At 37.8% G+C, this 23,835-nt stretch overlaps 1 protein-coding gene across 8 annotated transcripts; it reads left to right on the plus strand.

Moving 5' to 3' along the window:
• Positions 1 to 67: 67 nt before the first annotated feature.
• CUNH18orf63 (chromosome unknown C18orf63 homolog) lies at positions 68 to 22,717 on the plus strand. Of its 8 annotated transcripts, none has more exons than XM_039386689.1 (14): positions 68 to 764; positions 1,435 to 3,435; positions 4,096 to 4,174; positions 5,603 to 5,659; positions 7,018 to 7,129; positions 8,171 to 8,212; positions 9,066 to 9,142; positions 10,490 to 10,599; positions 11,226 to 11,322; positions 11,416 to 11,501; positions 12,057 to 12,234; positions 13,711 to 14,781; positions 15,762 to 15,878; positions 15,970 to 17,109. In XM_039386689.1, exons 2-14 carry the CDS (start codon positions 3,302 to 3,304, stop codon positions 16,120 to 16,122), a joined length of 2,313 nt encoding a protein of 770 aa, XP_039242623.1. In that variant the 5' UTR covers positions 68 to 764; positions 1,435 to 3,301; the 3' UTR covers positions 16,123 to 17,109. The 8 variants fall into 8 exon arrangements, with proteins under 8 accessions (XP_039242623.1, XP_039242626.1, XP_039242627.1 ...); XM_039386692.1 differs by having other exon boundaries at positions 3,266 to 3,435; XM_027746014.2 differs by lacking the exons at positions 68 to 764; positions 15,970 to 17,109 and adding exons at positions 17,503 to 17,590; positions 21,230 to 22,717 and having other exon boundaries at positions 771 to 3,435.
• Positions 22,718 to 23,835: the final 1,118 nt, after the last annotated feature.

Raw genomic sequence — 23,835 nt, forward strand, 5'->3', positions numbered from 1 at the left:
CCCCCCCACGTGACGACCGTCGGTCACGCTACTGGTGCGGGGGGCGCGGGCGGACAGAGGTAATGGGGCGGCGCTCGCAGGCCGTAAAGTGAGACACGTGAGGTTTACCCTCAACGTGAGGAAGAGCTTTACGCTGAAGGTGACAGAGCACTGAAATAGGCAGCCCGGGGGAGGTCGTGGAGTCTCCCTCTCTGGGGACGTTCCAAACCCACCTGGACACGTTCCAGTGTAACCTGCTCCAGGTGACCCTGCCTTGGCAGGGGGGTAGAACTAGATCATCTGCAGAGGTCCCTTAGAACACTAGCAGCTCTGAGATCCTGTGATGGTGCACCCACAGCTTCTCTGGGCAGCCTGTTCCAGTAGTGCTTCACCACCCTGGCAGTAAAGAATTTTTTCCTAACATCTAATCCAAGTCATCCTTTATGCCACTGCGATAAAGCCGGCTGGCGCTCCGGCTGCGCGAAGTGCTGCCCGTGCCCGGCTAAGGCATCCCTGGCACGGGCAGTGCCCACAACGCCGTGCCGGGCTGCCTTACAGCGCACACACGGCGCGGCTGTGCCCAGGCTCCCACCGCGCCGTGCCCGCCCGGGCACGCCGTGCCCCGCGTTCTGCCTCGGCCCGGCTGCCGAGCTTCCCTACCGAGAGGTCGCTTCCCACCTTCCCGGCGGGTCACGGCCGCCGAGCCCCGCCAAGCTGCGACCGCAGGACGGCGCCCGAGGAGCTGCCTTTCACCACCGCGGCTGCCGCCGGTCTTCCCTCTGCAGGTGCGAGCGGGAACCTGCCGTGCCGATAAGGAGCACCCTTCCCTCTCCTGCCCGGTGTCCCACCAGGCCAGCCGCTGGTCGGGAGGTTACCCTCGCAGCCCACCCCGCCCTCGATTATCCAGGCAGGCGGGAACGCCTGGAGGCGCCCGCGCTTTTGCCGCTGTTCCCGCGCAGCGCCGTGAGGTGATCCCGGCAGAGGCGGCTCCAGGAACCTCCCTGCCTCGGCTGCTTCCTCACAGCTCCTCAAAACCCCCGGCCGTCGCAGGAGCCCCTCGCCGTGCCTTGGGAGAGCTCTCCCGCGGGCCTTGGAGAGAGGCTTCCCTGTGACAGCGCCTTGCCTCGCTGCCGGCTGGGCTGAGGGCTCAGGGAGCAGCGCCTTCTTCTCCTCTCGGTCAGGCTCTGTCCCCCGCCCAGCACCCTGTTTCCCCTCAGTTTTCTCTGAGGTAAAACATGTTTCTTTAGCTCTGGTCTCGGATGTGTTTGATGGCTTTGTATGTCGGTCCAATACGGGTCCCCCCATCTCCATGTCACGTCCACACACAACTTGGGTGCCTCAACAGCAGCAGTCTCGTGGATACGCTCCAAAGTGATTACAGGCTGGGTTGGGTTTGGTTTGGGCTTTTTTGTGGCATAGAATTTACCCAGCATGACCTGTCGCCTTTCCTCATAGCTGGTGCTTACAGATGTTCTGTACTCTGTGTGTGTGTGTGCAGGACAGCTTCACTGTACCCCACTGTACCCCACCACCACCTTCAGGTCCTGCCTCTACTTCTTTACCGTCAGCCTGACAGTAAGAGTAGCCATTGTCTCTCAGATTGGTAGTATTCTCAGCTTTAATAAGGAGGCTCTTCATCTTCCAGGTTGATACTGAAAATTGCAAATATCACTGCCCAGCTCTGTGATTTACCTGCCTTTTCTGACAGAAAAACAGCAATAGTCATTCTCTGACTTAAGTTCTGTTCGGCTTAGTAGGAACTCAGTGATGGTTTCAAGTTCATGTGTTGTGATTATTGGCGTCTAAAGGTGTAATTTCTACCACAGACATAAAGTTCTCTTACTTGTACAGAAGGCAATTGGGTTTATTTTCTGTGATTTATAACTGGTAGTTGTTTCTTAACTGGTAGTTCTGTGTTAACTGGTACTCCTCTCTTTATCCTCTCCCCTGATGGGAGAAGCCTTTTGCAAGCACTCTGTCCCATCAGCTTTTAAGACGTCTGGGAAGATTTAACTTACGCATTACACAGCGAGTGATTCCCACAGGGGAGTTGGCCTCAAACAACAAGCAGGGCACTGTAGCATTGCAGCATGTGTTTTATAACATTGCTGCCACAAAAATCCCCAATAAACATTATGAAAGCAGAGGACTTGGGCTTTCTTCTCTGGGTTTGCAAAAAGACAAGATTTTTTTCTCATTTTTTTAAAATGGTCCTTTCCCTTGAGCTGTAGCTTTCGGAATTCCCTGATGAAGTGATAGTCTTGGCTGGCATCTTAAAAAAATCTTCTTTTCATGCTTTTTGTAAAAACTTGAAATGTGTTTTCCTATAAGGGTAAGAAGCAAGGAAACATGCTATTTTCTTTTAAATTACAGTTATAAAACATTAATCTTGTGATTTTTCCAGGATATGACTAAGGTTAATTTGTTCAATGTGTTACAGTGTAAGCAGAACAGTGGAATTATCTTTGACATTGGTCCTCAAAATATATTTCCAGTTCATAATTTTTTATCATGCTTTTCAAAATAGCTTTTCAAGGGAATATCTGGTGATTTCATAAAATTTAGAATCAAAATATTTATTACTGTCTTCACTGCAATGGTGAGACTATTTTCCGAAAGTGTTTAAGGGTTTGGAGAGGGAAGAACTATTAAAACATCTTTTTCTGGTGTGCAGTGTTTGTTCCTGGCTTTTCATGTCAAGCAGACTTTCTACCTGTTTGTCTTTCGTTGAAACACTTTGATTGAGAAAGGTGCTATTGTTAAAAGGTGTCTTTTTATTCAAATACTGAAATATTAGATTTTTTTTTTATCATAAATATTACATTACACTGAGCTCAGCCTGTGCTGCAATACACAGAAGCACACAACAGGTGTCCAGCAAGACAGGTAAGAGCTATAACTTCATATTATTTCTACTGACATGAAATTTGTTTGTACTGTATCAAAGGATCACATTCTCTGTCTGAACTTCTGGTTTCTTTTGGTGCTTTTTAAGAGGTTCCAAAAATGACAGAGGTGCATACATGTATATGCATGTACTCTGTATACTTTTGTCCTTGCCTCTAGTCTGAATATTTTGGCTTTTGTAAATAATGGTTTTTTTCAAGTACGATGCACTACATATAACAAAAGGATATTGAGCTGTTTTAGTTGACTAAATTTTTGTATTTCCTACCTACTCTTAATCAGAAGATAATTGATTATTCATTTACTTAATGCCATATACTTATAAAGTTCTGTAAACAAATATTCGCCTTATAAAAATGAATTAATTTTTCATTTTAAGACCCAGGCGCTGCCTTGGGGCAATCAACTATACACCATGAATAAAACCAGGCACCAGTCTCTCTTCTTTGTCAGTCTGCCAGAGCTGCAAAAACTCTGTGCTGCTACAGTAACACTGAGTTCTCAGATACCAGAAGCTGAGACAAGGAATACACAGATAAAAACCTGCAGGTAAAGAATTTTGTGGGCTATTATTTTCAGAAGCTGTTGGTGGTTGCTATTCAAATATTTTATTAGAAGTACTAGAATTAACTGTAATAAAATCAGCAAAATTCTTATCAGAGGCAAGCTGTACAAAATTATTTAACGTAGAGTTTTTTTCTTGGGCAGGGGCCTTGCTGAGTGTTGGGGAGAAAAAACAAATTTCCATTAGGTTTTAAATTTCATCAGCTGAAACTAACAGGGGCCACATACATCAGATTAATAAATGGTTAAAGTTAATCTGCGTTCACCTGCAAAAATGGAATGCTTTATGTGGGTTGAGACTCAGTGAAAAGAATATTTGGAAAGCAGAAGTATTCTCCCTAACATTCACCATGCATTGTGTCATTCTCTTTAATAGAAAAGAGGAGAAATGAGAAATTCTGCCAAAAGTAATGCTTTTGGAGAGTTCTGTTTATGTGCCCAATGCCTGTAGTCTTTGTCTTAGACCACTGTGGGTCTTCTAGAGCAAGTAACTTGGACTAATCCAATTTATTATACTGAACCACTGGAAACTGATTAAGAGTGGAAAGTATTATATTTGCAGAAGGTGAGGAAAATAAATTTAAGCTGAGGAAATCAAGTGAGTAAAACTATTTTTAAATTTTTTTCTCTCTTTTTTTTTTATAGACAGTTATTATTCCTGTATCAAGAGATCCTTTCTGCACCTGTTACTGGAACACTGAATCAAATTTCAGTTGTAATGGCGGTCAGTATCACTGTGTAAATAAGTATCTGTAGTTACATGCTGCTGCAGATGTGCAGAATGCACCTCACTCAAAAGAGAGAAGCCACAGTATGCTTTATTGAGGTAAAATAATAGTTTGACAGAGTTCGATGAGTTTGATGGAATCTAGCAAAGTTTTGACAGTGGCTTGACAAGGTTGGGTAAGTTTGATGGCAAGGTTTGCCTCAGTAATTACTACATGGAAGAAACATGCAAAGGAAAATTGTGTTAGAATGACTCAGAGAGAGACTAGAGGTACAAGGAATAACATGTCCTCCAGTAGAGTCATAGGTTCAGAGTGGACCCCCTTGCTTTCTGAACTCCTTTTTGGAGCCTAGGTGTGGCTGGATCCAATCTTAGTCTTGGACTTGATCAACTGTTCAGTGGAATTATCCATATAATGTTTATAGTATCTGAGTAGCTGCATGGATTGGTAATGCTTCATAGTATTAATTCAGCATGCTATCAGTCACTTACTGCAGATCACAGGTAAGAGCTCTCCTGGCCTTGAGTAAGGAAGGATCTCTTAGTTTCGGGTATGGAATCTCAAAACCTGAGAGGGGTCCCTGCTCAAGGGGAGGGTCACCTGCCATGCAGGCTAGCTGTCGTATAGGCTGGCATTCAGGGAGAGCTCAAATTGAGTCCATCCTGATCTTAATATTAAAAGGATGAAGGAGTTGGCTCTTAGTCAATAGTATAGATAAGACAAATGTCTTTCATTTAGTGCTGATATCTTGTTCTGTACTTGGTTATCATGTACTTTTGGGTTTCGAAAACACCTTTTGAAATATTTTTCAAGACACCTTCACTCCCTTGTACATGAGCCAGGGACTTTCCGGCTTGCAAGTTCATCCCAAAGATGTGAGACCTGTTGCTTCTTGATCAGCCTGAACCAAACTACAGCTAGAGGTCAATTGTATTCTTATACATACATGTATGTTTTTCACAGAAGTGTTTTGTTTGAGGATCAGGGATAAGTAAAAATATTTCATTTAAAGCAAACTTTTATTTTTGTGCATTAGTGATGTAGAGAACACCTTAAGTCCTCTACTCTTTTGACTGAAATGGTCTTTTTGGATTGTGAACCTTTTTGTGGAATGGAATGGACTCAACTGGTAAGATGCCACCGAATTTGCAAGAAGAGAAGCAGAGTTCTGCAATTGTGTTTTGGGCAGACTTGTCCTTGTTTGTTAATGTATCTTCAGCTAGAAATGAGACTACACTATGACAGATACCTGAACTAATTTTAGTTATCTCCTTTAAAATACAGGATAAAATGTTTACTTAACTATTCCGGAGCATGTTTCTCAAAGGCAAAGTCACTGTTGTACCAGAATTTAATTTATGATTTGGTAAAACACCTCTTAATTCCAGACACTTGGTTTATTTTTTTTTAATTGTTATTTTTAGATACCATTTTACAACTCGGGAATATGTCAAGCCTATGTAGAGAGACAAGGAGCTACTGTAAGTGCTGAAATATAACAGTTCTTGAGTCTGTTACACTTGCCTGCAATTGCTGTTGTCAGAAATGAGTATTTTTCATAGACCATGCAATTTGAACTGAAGCCAGGTTTCAGGGTGAAAAAATCTACCCCACAGACAAAATGCGTTTTATGAGTCTGGGTATAGTTAGTATACTTTGTCAGAGTCAAAAGTTTTTAGAAGTTCTTGAACAACTTCCCTAGATTTCTCAATTGCGGTGGGATCCTGATCCTGCATAGGGGCATTGGCAACATGCTCTTTGGGCCAAAGCCTTTGGCTCTCCTACTGATCATTCCCTCCACCAGTGCCCCATATATTCCCCAGCAGGGGATGTCCAGGCAGCTGAACTGTCTCCCCATTCACCTTTGGGTTTACTCAGCCTGTACAGGAAAACAAAGCAAAAGCACAGAGAAGAAATGGAAACCCTGAGCTTAACAGCTGATATATTTTTAGAGCATTGTGTGTATAATTTACTGCAACATCTGGGGGGTTTATGAATGTATGTGTGGATGCACTAGAATTGCTGAGTCAAAAGACTGATTGTAATCAAAGCCAGTAGCTCTCATAATTCATTGGAACAGCCAGCTGGGTGTATTTTTCTTTGTTCCAAGAAGTGCAAATGCTTATCTGGATTAATAAGACATATACTGTTTGAATATGCTTATCTCACAAAACTGCTTTATGTTGACATATGCAGCTAACCTGTCATTGTTAGATTTTCCAACACCAGCAGATAAGAAGCATGAAGTATAGTTAATAACCATGATCTGCAAGTAGTTCCTTGCAGGGTCTCACTAGAAACATCCCTCTGGAGATGTATTAGTTAAGTCTTTTTAAGCCATTATAATTCGTTTCTTGACCAAGTCTTGACCAATGCTAATGATCAAGAGAAAGCTCTGCAGGACAGACAGTCAGGCAAGTGGTGCTGCTGGGTGAGCAAAGCTACATTTATCTGTTGTGATTGCAAGAAAATGTCTCTGGCTTTGAGTTTGACAGCAGAGGTAATGTCAGTTTTGGATGTTGTGCCTATTGTCTGGAAAGAGTTGCATATCTAGTAAAGTACTCCAGATAGTTCAACTGATCTTTTCCCCAAGTCTATTTTCAGCCCTGTGAAAACATTATAGGAGCTGTAGCGCACCTTACTTTGACGCATGAAATCTAAATGCCTACATCAAATATTATACTTTCCTCCTACAACTAAGTAGATTATGTGTGACATACACTAGGATTTGACTCCAAGATGCAGTAACAGTATTTTGCTTAAATTTTGACTGAGGCTTTTGAAAAAATCTGTTAAATTATTAATAATGTATGTTTCTTTTTTACGCTTTTGTTATTAGCTGGAAGGACCACAAACAGTTACTCCAGCCATCCTTCAAACCTGTCTCTCCTATACACTTACAGCCAGACTTGCACCCAAATGGAACAAGGCTGGCCATCTCTTGGTGCAAGGTATTTGGCTGACCTGGGTCAGGGATCAAGCATTTAGTTTCCAGTTTTTTATTGTTGCATTTATTTTCCATAATTTAATTTCCGTAATTATTTCATTCATTATAATAAATTGTTTTGTTCCTTTGACTTATTTTTTTTCTTTAATTGCATCTTTATTGTTTCTTTATCTAAGTTCAATGATTCATGTTAATAAATGGAATGGACATGAATGGACATACCATTCACTTTTTCATCTTCTAGATCAAGTAATTATTTGATGAATGCAATGTACCAGATTAATAATTTCCAAACCAAATATTGTTGGACAGTGAATGTCTTCCAAAAATTGGACCTGTTTTTCAGATTCATGCTTTCAGCAGTGGCATGTGTTCTTCAGATGCTGTGGTGTGCTGGTAATAAGTAGAGCAATTGTATACATCATTTCAAATGTACACTGAGAAAAGTGTATACGGTGTTATCTTATTTCCAGCCACAATAATAACAGTATCCTATTCTCAGTATCTTCAAAATATATGGCTCTCAAAATGAAATCAACTGATTCAGGAGTAGCAGCTAGAAGTAGAGGGCTAGATGGTAGCTGATACAAAGCTGATTGCAATAAATGCATCGACCAACAGCAACGTGACCTTGATACATGCAGCTTGTCTAATCCTTTATGTTGCTAAAGCTGGGCAAAAAATATTTGGTAAAATACATAGTAATGCTATACAGATTTGCTTTTGATCCTGAGAAGTGAATTAACTGTTAGTCAATTAAAAAAAGTTCTATGTCACTTAAAAATAGTTGCTTCTTACCAGGAGGAAAAAGCAGTGTATAAATTGCTGTCCACTAATATGCTTTTACACATTTTTCTTTTTTATGTAAGATGTTCATAAATCAGTGAAAAGTTAATTGATAGAGCAGGTTTTCTCTCCTTAAAAGGAACACACCTTTCAGCATTCCTGGCACACACAAACAAAGCTGTGTGATTCCTATTTTTTTTTCCCACAAAGACTTTAGACATAGTTTAGAAAATAATGCCTATCTATTTTATTTGTTAAGGAAAAGACTTTCTGTCTCATTCAGGAAGGCAAAATGCTGTTGGTAAGTACAAATTCTGTTAATGGTAAACTTGAGAGAGCAAGGTATAATTAAGTACTTTTCTACTGCCACAGTCTTGTCATTTGTGTCTTTGATTTTCATTTTGAAATCACTTCTGTCAAAATACGCTTGATGACAGATGATACTCTGGCTGTAATAGTTGTCAGCTCAACTGAACCTTTGAAAAATTGCCCACAAAAAAGGTAATTTTAATGCTATTAATCTACAGCCATAGGTTGAAATTTGCCCATTTAAAGTTATGATTATTGCAAATAAATATACTTGCCCCAGATGATGAGTCTTGCAAGTGATGTGAAAGTTTTGTAATAATAGATAGGAAAATGAGCTATAGTGACTGTCAGTATGTACTATGTTTGCTGTTCACAAAAGTGAAGTCACAAAGCATGCTGTTTAGCTACTGCAAAAATTACTAAGTAATATTTTTATTCCTGTATAAAAGTTTACGGCTACATTTGGGGATATTGGAGCCTAAATTTGTAAGAGGGACGTATATTGATGAACTCAAAGCTGGGTGAAAGTTATGGAGGTGTGCCAATAAATGCATGCCTTGTTCATATAGTCTTTCCTACTGAAAGATAAGAGTATGAGGCATCCAGTTGCACATCCAGCCTTGAGTTTCTAGGGAGATGTATTGTGCAACGGTAATTCGTTATTATTTTTACTTTCATAGTTAAATGCTCTTGGTTTTAATTTCCATGCTGAGAAAGTCTAGCCTTTTGATTTTCAAATGCAACATTTTGACTAACAATTACCTTAAATAAATACCTGGGTTAGCTTTCTGCCTAACAGATGAACTGTAATTCAAAACAAGGCTTTGTGCTTTTTTTAATTTTAGTTGTAGACCTCAATGTGTCAGAGAGACAGCTCTGCATCAGTGTGGAGGCTTGCTCTATTCGTTTGCCACCCCCTGAGGTATAAGCCAGTTATATTTTCTATGACTCTGTTTGTCTTATTCAACTCTGTCTTCTGTTAGGTGACATCCAATTAGCACGACAGGGATAGAAGTGCTTATTTCTGCTTGCACTGAGACAGTAATCATAGTTATTGACTATCTGCACCTGTTATAAGAGCATTACATCCATATCGTATCTATATTGATACATTCTAGCAAACATTATAAAATTGAGATTCTATAAGAGACCTTTCAAAAATGCAAACAGAATATAGTAGTGGAGTGTTTTGTAATTCTAGATTTCCTTCTAGCAGTGTTTTCTAGAAAGCATTCAGTCTCACTGTAATACATAGACAGTTTTTGAGTAACAACATTGAAACTACAGGTGAGTTGTCAGCACCACGTTTAAAGTCCCTGTATATGATTATGTATATGATTATTATGGAATCTACTTCATATTCTTTGCAACCTCCAAGGTACTGGTGCAACTAGGAGTATGCTGCTTGTAAGCATAATGAATAAATTGTTTAAGAAATCATGGCTGAGGTTGAAAATTTACCATCCATTGTGACAGCCATGTCACCGTTGGTGCATATGTCCGTGTAGGGTCATATTTGTCAGGCTTGCCAGTTTCTTCTAAAATTCTTTCTTAGAATAGAAGAATAGGATTTCTTCTAAGATGTGCTTGGGACAGCACAAACATTAAAGCCATCTACAGGAATCCAATTCCCAAACGACACAGTCCAATGATGGACGTGATCATGATGTGGCTTCATTATCAGTTTGATCCTTTCAATACCTTTCTGAAACAGAAATGTCCAGATTTTCCTGTCAGTGAATAAATGCAAACCCTGGTAGACCATAGAAAGATAAAATATTTCTCAAGTCTCAGTCTTTGATTGTCCCGCAGAGTCAAATATTGACATTGTGAAAATGTGTGGTGTTTTTTGATTTCTCAGAGGATGAAACTGCATGTCCCATTAATTCTGTTGCTTGGATATTTGCACCTGAATAGGCAAAGTAACATACACAGTTACTAGAATGTCAAACATGGGTTTCTGATTTGCATTTTAAAAAATGTGCATGGAAGTAAGACAGCTCTCAGTTTGAGAAATTCCTGTACTCTTACTTATTAAAACATCTCAAATAAAGTTTAAATATCACTGATTTAAATAAACTTTAAACCTTGTACTTGTATAGCTTATGGAAGTGTGAGCTCTAAAATAAGATAATGTGCAATTTGATAATATGAATGTCTTCTAAAATAATCACTCTGTGAGAGCTGATAAAAGAAAAATTTTGAAAATTTTAGTTTTGGATGACTGTAGAAATATTTCAAAAGAACTTTTTCTTTTTTCTTTTTTAAGCTGGGAGATTTCAATATTTCAGAAAACACTGTAAAGCTGTTTGACAGCAATGAAAATACAGTTATTCACCAACATTCCATATTAAGTAACTGGTGCTATGTTTTGCCAAGGTAGGAATCTGTTTACATTTCAGCAGAAATAAACACTTCCTGGAATGCTTGCCCTACAAACTGTGAACTTGATACTACTGATAAGAACACTTCTGTTTTGCGGTCTGTTTTACATTCAGGAATCTATTTTTTTCTTTTATTATCTAAATGTTATGGAAAATGAGAAAAATTAACCGATGAATCATAAATTACACATTTAAGTATTATTTCAATTTTGTGCTACTTCTGTGGTATACAAAAGCATCAGTTTTTCTCAAATATAATTTTAGCAGAAAGTGTCAATTTAAAGAAAAAATATTTCCATCTTTGCCACAAACTATCTTTATTTTTACGTATGCTTTTTCATCATAAAAATATGAGAAGCAATGATATATTTGCTTTTTTTCTCTATTCACTGGTAGTATTACGGACAAGATAAATTAGACTTGTAGATGCCAAGTTCTTTTCCACACTTCAGGAAGTATTGCTATTGTTATATCATAAACTTATGAGCTAAATGTCCCCAAAACAAAAATAATCTGTAAATACTTTCAATGCCAAATTATTTTTTTTTCCAAAAGACCAGTATATCTTTGGCTGGATTTTTTGACACTCATTCTAAGCATCCCTTCTTTACCTGTGCACAGCATGAAAATGGGTCAGATCATAAACATCAGCCATATAATTCCTCCAGAATCTCCTTTCCATTCATATAAAGAATTTCAGGTGCACTGGAAGAGTTTGGTAAGAAACATATACAGTTTTGATTTTTCACTTCCTTCTTTGTGCCTATTGAGTTTGTATTTGTAATACACATTTGTGTTTGGTTTTTTGAAGTATGGTTATATTCTTCCTGAGGATCTTGAAGAGACAAAAATATACTTGAGTGTTTACTTCAAACCAATAGGGGAAAGGTTCTTCACGTATCCTTTCAGAATATATTTGTTACATTTCCTCTACTACATTTCTAGCAAAGCTCTGCTTTTCATTTTTGAGTGCACCACATTTTCTTTTTCGTACTTTTATGGAAGCCAGTAGAGAATTGTTTCACTAGACAAATTGAAACAAAATATTTAGTCAAGTCTCTGTTCTAGTGTTGAATAATAGTCAAATAGAGCCATTTATTTCACGGCTTCTGTAAACATGATAATGCCACTCTAAATGGTGATGTAAAAGAAAGAGTTAAATTCTTGTAAAAACATGGCCAACAAATATTTGTTTTAAAGAGAATTTTCCTACCAGGAAAGACTGGACTAAGGATTACTTCTACTGAGTAATCTTTACTACTGTAGGTTAGTATGGTATAGTCATGCTGAAGTCCTGTAACTTTATAAGCTTCAGTCCTGCAAGAAACTAAATGCTTTTTTTCACCTTTTTAAAAAAGCTTTAGACCTGTTCATGCTTTCTTCTCTACAAAGATGATTAGTAATTATAGAAACATAAAGAAATTTGTTGTGTATCGCTTAACACTTATTCAGGTATCCTTTAAGTTGCGTTCGTAGTCAGCCAGTGCAGTATTTCCCTAGAACAGATGCAGAAAGTGTAGTGAACTCTTTTGTTTCTGACATGAAGAGCAATCTTTCACAACTATGTGGATTCCCAGTGAAGATGACAAGTAAAGCACTTTATGGTACACAAGAACTCTCCAAGGCTCTGGTGGGTGTAAGGCTTTTTTATAAACATATTGATGGTGATGCTTTTTCATGGTATGAAGTGGTCTTTATCATATTCAGAGCACAGTAAGAGCATATAACTGTGCTTTTCACAACAAATAACTATCAATCCTGTAACATTTAATTAAATGTGGAAGGAAAAATTACATTGTTATTTGCCATTGTTATGTTATTATTCATATCACAAATACATTAAAAAATTGGACTTGGTGTTATCAGTATTTGCAATTCTATAGATGCTTTTTAACAGTTGGATATCCAGAACTTTCTCAGCTCTCTTCCATAACAATGATAACAATATTGTTATTATTACTACTACTATTACTATTATTACTATTACGAGGGCATGTAGTGACAGAACAATGAGGAATGGCTTTAAACTCACAGAGGGTAAATCTGGATTAGATATTAGAAAGAAATTCTTTACTGTGAGGGTGGTGAGACACTGGCACAGGTTGCCCAGAGAAGTTGTGGATGCCCCATCCCTGCAAGTGTTCAAGGCAAGGTTGGATAGGGATTTGATCAGTCCAGTCTAGTGAAAGGTGTCCCTGCCCATGGAAGGGGAGCTGGAACTAGATGACCTATTAGGTCCCTTCCAACTCAAAACATTAATAACAATAACAATAGCAATAATAATAATAAGTGCATAACATATCTAATATGTAATTATATATAATATATAATACATAATATATAATATACAATTAATTATTGTTATTAATATAGCAATATTAATTTTTAAAAAGAAAGTTCTGTGAACTTAAACATTTAAAACCAAGCTGTAAGATTTGCTCCATGTCTCGTGATGGAAAGGAGGTAAGTAATCAAAACTCCTTTAATTTGAGATTGCGACAAAGGCTGAGAGTCAAATTTCTTCGGTAGTAGTGAAAGAAATGAAGTAATTAATTCTGAACAAAGAATAGTGACAGAAGTTGCAGAGTTTCTAAAATGCTATAATCCTCTTTCAGAAAGCAGTTCCTGTTTATGTGTCTTCAATGATCAAAGCCAGAATGGCTCCTCTGTGTCATCTGCAGTTTTTATAGACATCCAAACTGTCTTTTGCTCAGAATACAGATGCTTTTAGAAGTCTTAAGAGACAAGGAGCCCTGCCAATCAAACCCTGTGCAGACCACCTCAAAAGGGGTAGACATTATCCAGTTGGAAAGCACTAAACCAAGATAATGACTGTAATTTAAATTTAAGTGTTTCCTTCTGATAAATACGATATTCCAGCATAGTGTATAAACAAAGAACTGGAGGAGATGAAAAAAACCCCCTTAATTTATAGTGACAACTAAATGTTGTATAAAAATATAGTCATTCTGATTCAAAACAGGAAAATGTATGCTTATATCTTGTGATATGTATTAGGTTGATATCACATCGTGATGCATTGTGTGGCACTATCAGACTTTTTAAATCCAGTTCATTCAATTTAACAACTCTTGTTTTATTGCAGGAAATAAAATCTAAGCATATGAAATTGGATGGTGAGATGGTTTGTGTAGTATCTCTAACGCAGGCTCCTCCAAGGAATCCGACTTTGCCTAGACTTCCTTCACCGTGCAGTGCGGAAAACAGCCACTGGATGGAGCGTTTGCTCAAAGAGCCGGGAACACGCAGTTTTTCGAGTAGCAGCGAGGGCGCAGGAGAGGTTAGCACTGAAGCAGCAGAGAAATCAATGAATAATAAGCAAATACCAGGAGTACCGGAGTTACCAGTTGCGAAATCTTTAGGAATACCCGTAAACTCAGCCTTTGAACTCCCTCCCCCAAAAGTCAGCAAAATTATACCAATTTTCAAAGGAAAGTTGATGCAAATGAATGGGAAGGCCACAAATCAAATGGATAGGAAGAAAAGGGAAAATGCTGAAAGACCAATAAAAGTTATGGGTGTTTCATCTTCTGTGCTGACTGTGCACAAGTCCAGCATAACTCAGGTTTTCAAACAAGATCAAAATTTGCCTGTCAAAAATCCTACTGACAGCAGCATATTTCAGGTAATGAAAACAAAAACACACAGAAAACATGGTACACCCATATTTCGATGGAAAACAGAGTCTGGTGGACAAATTACTAACTCTGATTTTTCTGAAAACTCAACTTCAGGTGGGAATTCAAGTGAAGTCAACCACAAAAAGACAAATTCTTCTTTCTTTCTTAAGAATGTTGGACCAGTGCTTCAGAAATCCAACACCAGTCTGAGTCTGAATGCATATGAATCTCCTATTTCCAGTGCAAGAAGGGGAAAAAAGTTTGCAAGTCAAAATACCGTGCAAGTTCTTCAGGAACAACTCCAGTCAGAGGAAGTGCGCTCGCAGATTTGTAAATTAGACAATGAAATTACAAATTCCAGTTTATCACTGCAACAAACAAAGAGATCAAATAAAGGCATGGGGTTAAATATTCATGAATCTGTCTTCAAAGGTATAGTTTGCATTGCCAGAAGTGAAGAAAATAAAGCATCATGCCATTCTAAGGACTATATCGCTAAGACAACCAGTCATCATTCCAAATCTAATTTTGAACAGGTACAGTAAATAACAGAGCTCATTCTTACTGCTTCTCACAAATTCAGTATATTCAAAAACAACGTTAAGCAATAAAGAGCATGACTTTCATCATGTTCTGCCATCATTCTCAGTATGGTTTTCTAAAATTCTACTAAATTAATGTTTTCAGCCACTGCTGGTTTTTTTCTGAAAGGGAAAATGATTTACTGTGTTATGTGAGACACACACTTCTATTTTGTGGGACTTTTAAGGTGGGATAAATTTTTTTTCTTTGTTTAAGACAGTTTATCAGTTTATCAAGGTGTGTGTGGTTAACATGGTAAAATTGTTTGGTGTTCAGTCTGTCTTCAAATGAAATCATATTAATGGAGTAATTCCTTCCTCTCAAACTTCAGTTGTGTAATGCTGACAGCAGCTGTGTGTAAGGCATTGTGCCGTTAGACAAACGTGGAAGTTTTGCAAACAGAAGTTTAATTACAGTTTCACAAAAAGCACAAGTTGCAACAGGAAAAAATCCTGCTGGACATAAGGAAAAAAATTTTCAGAGTGAGAGTGGTCAAGTACTAGAACAAGTTGCACAGAGGCGTTTTTGAGGTTGTTAGCCTTTCGGGTTCTCAGACCTTGACTGAATAGGCCCAAAGCAAGGTGATCTATTTTTGAAGTTAGCTCTGTTTTGAGTAAAAGTTATGATTACATGACAGTCAGAGGTACTTTACAACCTAATTTTTTCTGTGATTCTCTCTGCATTTCAATAAAATAAATAGCTGAGCTGATTGCAGTACAGTTTTAATGAGGATAATATCCCATGTATGGGCACATGGGTGAAATGTCCTGTGCTTATCACCTTTTTTGTCCATAATGTAATTTGGTAGGTTATCTCAACTTCGTGTTATGAGGGCACCTTTGAAAACATAGGTAATTTTAACAATTAGAAAACTTGTTCAAAATTTTGTGCGGGTTTTTTTTTGCTAATGAAGATATAAACTTGTATACTTCAGATGATTACAGGGAACAAGTATCTGACATGTGAAACACTGACCTCAGAACTGACTTCATCAGTCAAGGAGAACAATATGGAAGAATCTGTAAAGAAAGGTTGTGCCAGAAGAAGACAGGTAAAAGCCCCACACACATACACCCCTTGATCCAGTCCAGAAGGACCTACATTAAGAGATAAAAAGGAAATCTAATTTTTTTTCATTTCAGCATGTTCCAGGTAAAACAGGCAAACTAAGAAATCTTTTTGAGCTGGTTCTGAATAAAACAAACCATAACCAGGATAAAGCTAACATTAACCATTGGTTATGTTACTTCAGGCCTTCATTTAAAATGTTTGTTTCCAGAAAAAGACATTACTAAAATGTTTAATGTTACTGTTTCTGAAGCAGATCTTCTGATTCTACAGAAAACATAATGCTATATAATGCCAATATAACTATGGGCATTGTCAGTGGCTCTGTAAGTATCTCATCTGAAGGGCTTGATTTCAGCAACGTTCTGTAGAAACTACTTTTTGTTCTGTTAAGCTTTTAAAGCCCAATACAAGACAATTCTGGAAGTTTTAACTGTAATTAAGAGAACATACTCTGTGCTTTGAGTGCAGTTCCGAAAAGGGCGGTACAGCAACCCCAGGGGCCTGCTGCAGGAACACAGTCATACCCTGGAGCTCAAGCTACAGCAGGGAAGAGAGGAGTTGGTGTGGGAAGCGCCAGCCCAGCTGCTCTGAGCTGGCCCCATCCAGCTGCAGCTGGGAAAGGCCCTTCCACAGGGCCACAACTGAGTCACTAGTTACAGGCCCAGCACTACAGTGCTACAGCAGTAGAGTCAGTCTCACAAAGAGAAGAAAAGCAGCAACTAAAAATAACTGTGGTCACAAGAATAGGAACCCCAGGGGTCTGAGTACCCTGAAGGGAAACTTCCACCACAATACAAAGGACAGTGCTCCTTCCCCATTCCAACAATGCTGCCAGACCAGTTACAAGTTCTCTGCTTATCTGGTCTGCCCAAGTTGCAGAGGTAGTTCCGTGCTCACAAGCCCTACTCTGTCTGAATCATTCCCAGTGGCAGGCAAAGGACTTCAGCACTGTCCTGTCCTAGTCAGGATTCAGAAGTGCCCCATGCATTCCTCACTCTCCAGGCAGACTGTAAGTAGCACAGGTACCTGCCTGAGCCCTGCAAGCTAATTTTGGAAAGTGTCAGGAGACAGCAAGTTCTCACTGCCTCCCTGCCACAGTCAGTGCAACACTGCCACTGCTGGACTCAAGTGAGGTGGATGCACAGCTCTAGGGAAATTTCAGCTGGAGTCTCAGGAATAGGAGAGGGACTCGTCTGTTCACTGGGGTAGGGATGGACTCTCTGGTGCTTGTCAGTCTGATTCCTCCTCTCTCCAGATTAAACTACAATGGCACTAACTGGAGACACTGCTAAGCACTTCTTTGAAGGGTAAGCTTTAGTCATTATATCTCAAGTTTGGACAACCAAGTTGGTTTTGAAAGTCATGGTTGCCAGCATGTAAAAGGGTATTTTCCCATTAGCTCTGGTCTTAATTATTTAACCACTGTAGATATAAACATACTTTAAATTATATTTATATTGAAGAATAAAACCTTTTATTAATTACTTTGCATTCAACTAAGCATTTCATGAGAAACAATTTTTTCAGTTGAACTGTTAGCTTAATATTACTGCTTTGTTTGCTTTACTGGTTTTTACCTCTTTTTTTTGTTTGATTGTGAGCAGAAAGAAGAAGGTTATTCAAAGTTAAGAATAGTCAAAAGAAGTAAGCCTTCTACTTAAGACGTTCTGGAGTACAGAAAGAAAACACTGGGTATGCTTACTACAAATTTTAAATATTTTTCTTTTATTAAAATAATATCATATATCTGTAATAGTTCCTACTCTTTTGGATTATGATGATGATATCAGCTATCTACAAAGGAATCACTTTACTAAAGAAACGGCTTCTAGAGCAAAATAATGAGGTAACAGAAACTAAGTTTCATTGGACACTAACAAATAAAGCTTTGCCTTTTTTTTTGTGAAACAAGCAACACTAAAAAAAGGCATTTTGTACTTATTAGTACTTAGCATTTGGATTAAATTTATTTTGATTGGCTTATTTTCTCTCAGACTAAAATAAACCTGGTTTTTGTACTTCGACGTTTCATTTGAATCTGAGCTGCAGTTAAAACCATAAACCATGCACGTGAAGCTATGTGTATCATTTGGTATCGTTTCATGAAGTGGGGTGGCTAAATGCTTTTGTGGTGCTGAGATCTAATCAAAGGACAAAACTGTCTGTCATACAAACTGAATAAATATAGTTTTGTGGTGAGATATTTCAGCCTACATCATGAGTGGTTGTTGATCGTAGTCTTGCAAGATAGAACAAGCTTGACCTTTGAATGTTCCTTTGAATATTAAGGACATATATAGCATAAGAGTCGCACCAGTTTTAATGCCCTAATGCCTATCGCAAGTTATCAGTAGTAAAACATGCAGGAAGGAGTAGCCTGTACAGTTAACTGTTTCAGAGATAAATAGAAGTATATTTATTCAGAAGAAAATATTGATGTAAGCAAGATGGTCACACAGACGCAACAGCACAAAAATGTACGTTATACAAAGCAAATAGAAAAACAGAGCAATAAAGAAGCAAAACATAACCTGTGCATCTTTTAATCTGGCCTTTGTCTTCAACATATGTCCTTCCTTTCTTTATGTGAATATATTTCTTCCAGTGAACATATATATCAGTTGTCTGCTTTTCCTAGAAAAAGTATATTGTATGAAGCTTTCCATCTATGGCCATCATACTTCAGTGTTCAGCATATTCTACTCCTGGGTCTTATATTTCACCTCTTCTGCTTCAAGCCAGGCATGGTTCAGGCATGGTCCTTCTTCAGAGGTGATATGTTTTAGTGATCAGCATAGATATCTGTAGGTCCAAAGTCTGTGACTGTCACTGAGGACTGATGAACAGAAATGATGTCTCTGCAAATGGTCTGAACTTTACTTTTTTTTGCTCTGATTTTTTTTTTTTATTTATGAGTTAAATGCTGCAGGATCAAGTTGATAATGGTAGGTGATGCTTAAACCCTTGAGAGGAAACAGTGTCTTCTGTAAAGGGTTTAAAATATGATTTTTAAAAATTCCTCTGACAGGAGTTCTTCATTGGTGTTGATTTAAAAAGAAAACTAGAGCTAAAATAACTTCTGCTGTTGGGTGGGTACCTACATATTTGATTCTGAAAAGCTTTGCTCTGAATTCCTCTACTATGTGTTGCTGCACATTTTCAGAGTGCATGTTTTCATTTGAACACTCGAGAATTACTTGTAAGTTTTCAAATTTATTGTGTACTAAGATTTATGGGTGAGAAGACCTTACAATGGAATTCCATGATGTAGTCAGCAGAAAGGACTTGGTTCTGTAATTCATGACAACAAAATTATTTTTACTATTATCTTGCAGCAAGGGTCAGTTTTTGTGACTGATGTGCCAGGTTGCATAGCCTCATGACTTATCCAGGAAATCACAGCATAATCCTAATTTTCTTTTTTTATTTTGCTGGAATGTGTCAATAAAGCAATGTGAGAGAAGTACTTAACATTTTAAGAAGCTGAATGTTTAATTCTAATACTAAATCATTCTCATTCATTCTGGTTTTACCCATATAAAGACAATCCCCTACTCTCTGGGGACCGACTCAGACTTTTCTTTGGCATAAAAGGAGTAGCCAGATACTAAGCATATTTAGGGGCCTGGACTATGCTGGGTACATTGTTTTTTTCCAAGGCCACGCAGATTGGGCCATTGGAACCTCTAAGGCTGTTGAAGTGTTCAGGTTATGGAGTGGGGGCAGGGTGTCTGCTGCTGGCTGAGTTCTGTAGAGTCTGTTGGGTAAGTTGTCTAGATTTTCATTGAATTTAATAGGAGTTTTGACATTTAACACATATGTAGAGTGGTACAGGTAGGTGGTCTAAATCTGGAGCTCAAATGCACCACAGGAGTAAGACTTGAATAGTAATGCAGTATGAAAAAAGACCTGCATGAAAACAGAGCTTGCAGAAAAGGTTTATAGATTCTTTTTAAGCTGTATTATATTTGCAGTCAGATTTTTTAAAAAGTCTCCATGCTTACTCCTTTATTCATGAAAGTCATCCTATCATTTTCAAGGTCAAAAACTACTTTGAAAGGGAAGTTTGGCTTCTAAGACCAATCATAAGAGCACAGCTTCCAAGTGACAGTATATATGAGTACAGAAAGATTTTTTTAGAAGAAGGATTTGCATCATCACAAATGTTGATGCAAGAACAGACATATATATCACTGAAGGTTCCAAGCCTTTTCCACCGATCTGCAATTCTTCCTGTTGTTCTGCTCCTTCTATTGTAGTGAGATACTGGCCTGTGGTTTTCATTGCCAAATTTAGCAAATGAGAAGATGCAAATTCGTCACAGATAATAGTAATAATAGTAGCATTTCACCTGAAAATATTTGCTGCCATTACCGGAAGAATATTGTATGAACACAAGATGAAGGTAGGAGATCCACACAAGTGGAATTACAGAAAAATTCTCAGTAGTTTTGGCCTGAGAACTATTGTTTCTTCTACAAGGTGTATTCCCCAAGGCAACATTTAGGAATTTATCTTATATTTTGAAGGACACTATACAAACATTTCAACAAAGCCATCTTTCAAATGCATTCTTGATGTGAAAGATTGGGCTAAAATAATACCTTTTGTACATAGCAAAAATATTTGGGGTTTCAGTGAAACACAATTCTGAAAATGCTCAGTCTTTTGATGAAAAAACAATTTCTTCTATGATGGGGGAAAATTTCCTAATCAAATCTAGTAGCAGAAATAACCTTTGGACTGTTTTCATTAGTAGGTTGTTGGTACCTAAGTACTTGACACATAGTCCAAAAAAATAGGTGCAGTCATAACATTATTTCTGTTATCCTATCCATTTTTCATTGCTGCAGGATTTTTCCAGGTTAGGGGTAATCTCATTTACTGTGTGGTTGACCATTTATAAGTGCTAAATAATAGTTTCTTAAGATTCTGTCTCTTCCTTTCTTAGAGAGTTAAGAATGTAGTTTGGCTACCTGACCTCAGCTGGAGAGCTGTGGTTAAGAAGATGTGAATAGACTTCTTCAATTCAAGTTTCTTCTTCTGACTGTAATATTTTGAGGGATTTAAATTTAAAAACTCAGACCTAAGAGGAAGGATAAAGCTGTGCATGGTACCATAGATTTGTCAAGAAGAGAATTGTCTTTTGTTCTGTATTAAAAATGCATACATTTAATGTGGATGCCCTAAATCCAGACTTTGTAAGCAGAATGCAAATACGAATGTGGAACTACAGAAACTTTTTATTCCCTGCATATTAACCATACAGTTCTGAGTTGTCTTTTGGTTTCTTCTATGATCTAAACTTTTTCTATGTTTTTCTTCATTCAGGTTTCCAAGAGGGCATACTTGAGGATCTTCGAGCTTTGCGTATTTAGCTCTGTTTGTCGTTGGTACCTGTTTCTTCATGAAAAACTGAGTGTTAAATACAGTTAAGTGAATCCTTGTATCAGCAACTTCTCCAGACAGTTCAGGTTAATAAGATTCTAATGAACTTAAAAATTTAGCTAAATTGTTTAGTTTTTGAATCACATTATATCTGCCCTAGTACCTGCTTACACAGTTAATCGTTCTTTCAGGTTTTTTTGATGTTTCAAGTCTGGTTTGTATAGATATAATATCTAATTCTTTCCTATAATGTCTGGATCACTTTGTTTCATCAGTAAAACATTCCTAAATAAGTTTTCCTTGTCAAGTCAAATGCTTAGAAAATAAAAAATAATTTTATTCTTAGGGGAATGATCTGAAGGCCAGGTTTGATTAAAGCTTCATTAATTCTTATTGTAATTTTTGACAAATTTTCAGAAATGAAACTGCTCTGTAAAAGACTTGTTTTAAGTTTAATTGACAAGCTATTCTTCAGGAGTTTATGCAGAATATGTAGTTGCCCTTTGGTTAATTTTATCACCATAAGTGTATCTTCAATGACCTACTCAAAGGTGCAGTTACAAATATAAACATATATATATATATATGGTTGTTGCCCCATAATCACTGTTTTAAAGTGAACCTTATTACTTTACCTGGAACATAAGAATTCAATGTCACCCTAGCTCCTAAACTCAAGCATTATAGAACTGAAGTTTAACACTTGTTTTGGATATACATTTGCAAATCTTTTTTTCCTAAAGGAATTGATGCAATAGAACTTTATGTGCTTTATGAAAATTTTTAATGTTTATATTGCCACATCTGTATTTTTATTTGCCTCATTTTTCAAAGCAGGATTTTGCCCTACTACTATGACAACTTTTGGTTTGTTTTGTTGTGGAGTTTTTTTGAATAGTGACTGCTAACATAGCTTAAATTTCATGGTGCAAGTGTTTAAAAAGAAGTAGGCACTTCAACAGTATGTCATTTTCTCATACATAATATAAAAACATACAAGCCAAGACAAATATCACAAAACTTTGAGCAACATGCAAGAAATCAAATTATATTTACATTCTATCCGGAAATTGGTACGTAAAGCTAATTTTCAAATTCTGTGGATTAGTTACTCTTTTATAGATTTAACCTTATGTAATTGATCCTTTACTTGTCCTACAACGTGGTAAAGCCTGTAGAGCAGTTGCACTTCTACCATACTATATAAATTAGTGCTTTACCTAGTCTGTTTCCTGTTGTTGCTGTTAAGATGCTGCTGGTTGCCAACATTTGCCTTGTATTATCACGGAAGTAATTTTGCCCTATTCTTACATTTTCAAATGTTTACACTGTTTTGTTATGTTATAATACTCAAAATACAGAAAATTTAGTTATTGCAGATGCAATGTTTTCCATTTAAAATAAACTATTGAATTACCCGTGCATGCTAAATTGCCAGCTACTTCCTAGTCTAAACTGTAGGGGAGAACCCTGCTATTTCACCCACCCACCCACTCCTTGTAAACACATGGGAAGGTGTTGATAGTGAGTAGAACTGTGCTGGGTGCAGGAGTGGTGCCGATGGAAATGACACCAATGAGGAAGAAGAATGAGCGCTGTGACTGCCTTGGGAGGATTTGGGGATGCTGAAGGGACCTTCACTGCTGCCCTACCCTTCACTGTTTATATGGAGGGGTTGTAAGAGCTCACCCCACTTTCTGCTTTTAATCAAGGCAGAATATCCTCACTTCTGGCAGGTATATGAACGTGCCAAAGGAACCCTCAACAACTAGGACCACCTGGAGCCCCCACATGTGATGTCTGCTGGCTTGATTTCTCAAGATTTAAGAAACAGACTCCTCCACCCACCCCAAAATATGTAAACGTACATTAGGAAGAAGTGAAAATGTAAAAGGTTAAAACAATCCCCAGGTGTGAGATGCTGGTAAAGAGATCAACTGGCAGAAGCTATCACCTGCCCTTTGACATCTGCTGGGGTTTACAGTGTTTTATAGCTTTTCCATCAGTTTTCAAATCATCTGATTCTATATCTAAGTCAATTCAGATCTATATTCGCAAGAGCTTTCTTTGGCCACTGTATTGGAGGATTTGTCGAGTTGAAGTATTGGTAATGATTTCACAATATTTAGTAAATATGCATTTCCAGAGAGTGATCTTCTCTCACATATTTTCATAAGTTGACTGTTCTTATCCTCTCTCATCTTCACAGATGTAAGCCAGAGGGACTTTTTATGTGCTTTAAATTGGCATATGCACAAGTGCTCTGTCAAATATGAACTTAGAAGCTTTCAAATTGTCTTATAGGTGCTTATAACTTCAGGGAAGCTTGTTATTTAGCTCCTTTGGTGCCAGAGTCATACCAGCTTGTGGTTCAAACCAGATGGTTTAAAAATAGTCTGATCAAGACCCCTGAAAGTACTATGTTCACTATATCACAAAGGAATTAAGTAAATACGTCAATCTAAGGCCCTCGGGCTGCGTGGTTTTTTTGCATCAATATGCTCATCATATCTTCCCTGAATTGAAGAAATGTGGCATCTCCTGTGCTA

Source organism: Pipra filicauda, unplaced genomic scaffold (assembly GCF_003945595.2).
Source record: "Pipra filicauda isolate LSUMZ 115617 unplaced genomic scaffold, ASM394559v2 scaffold4_size7858003_pilon, whole genome shotgun sequence".
Taxonomy (NCBI): domain Eukaryota; kingdom Metazoa; phylum Chordata; class Aves; order Passeriformes; family Pipridae; genus Pipra; species Pipra filicauda.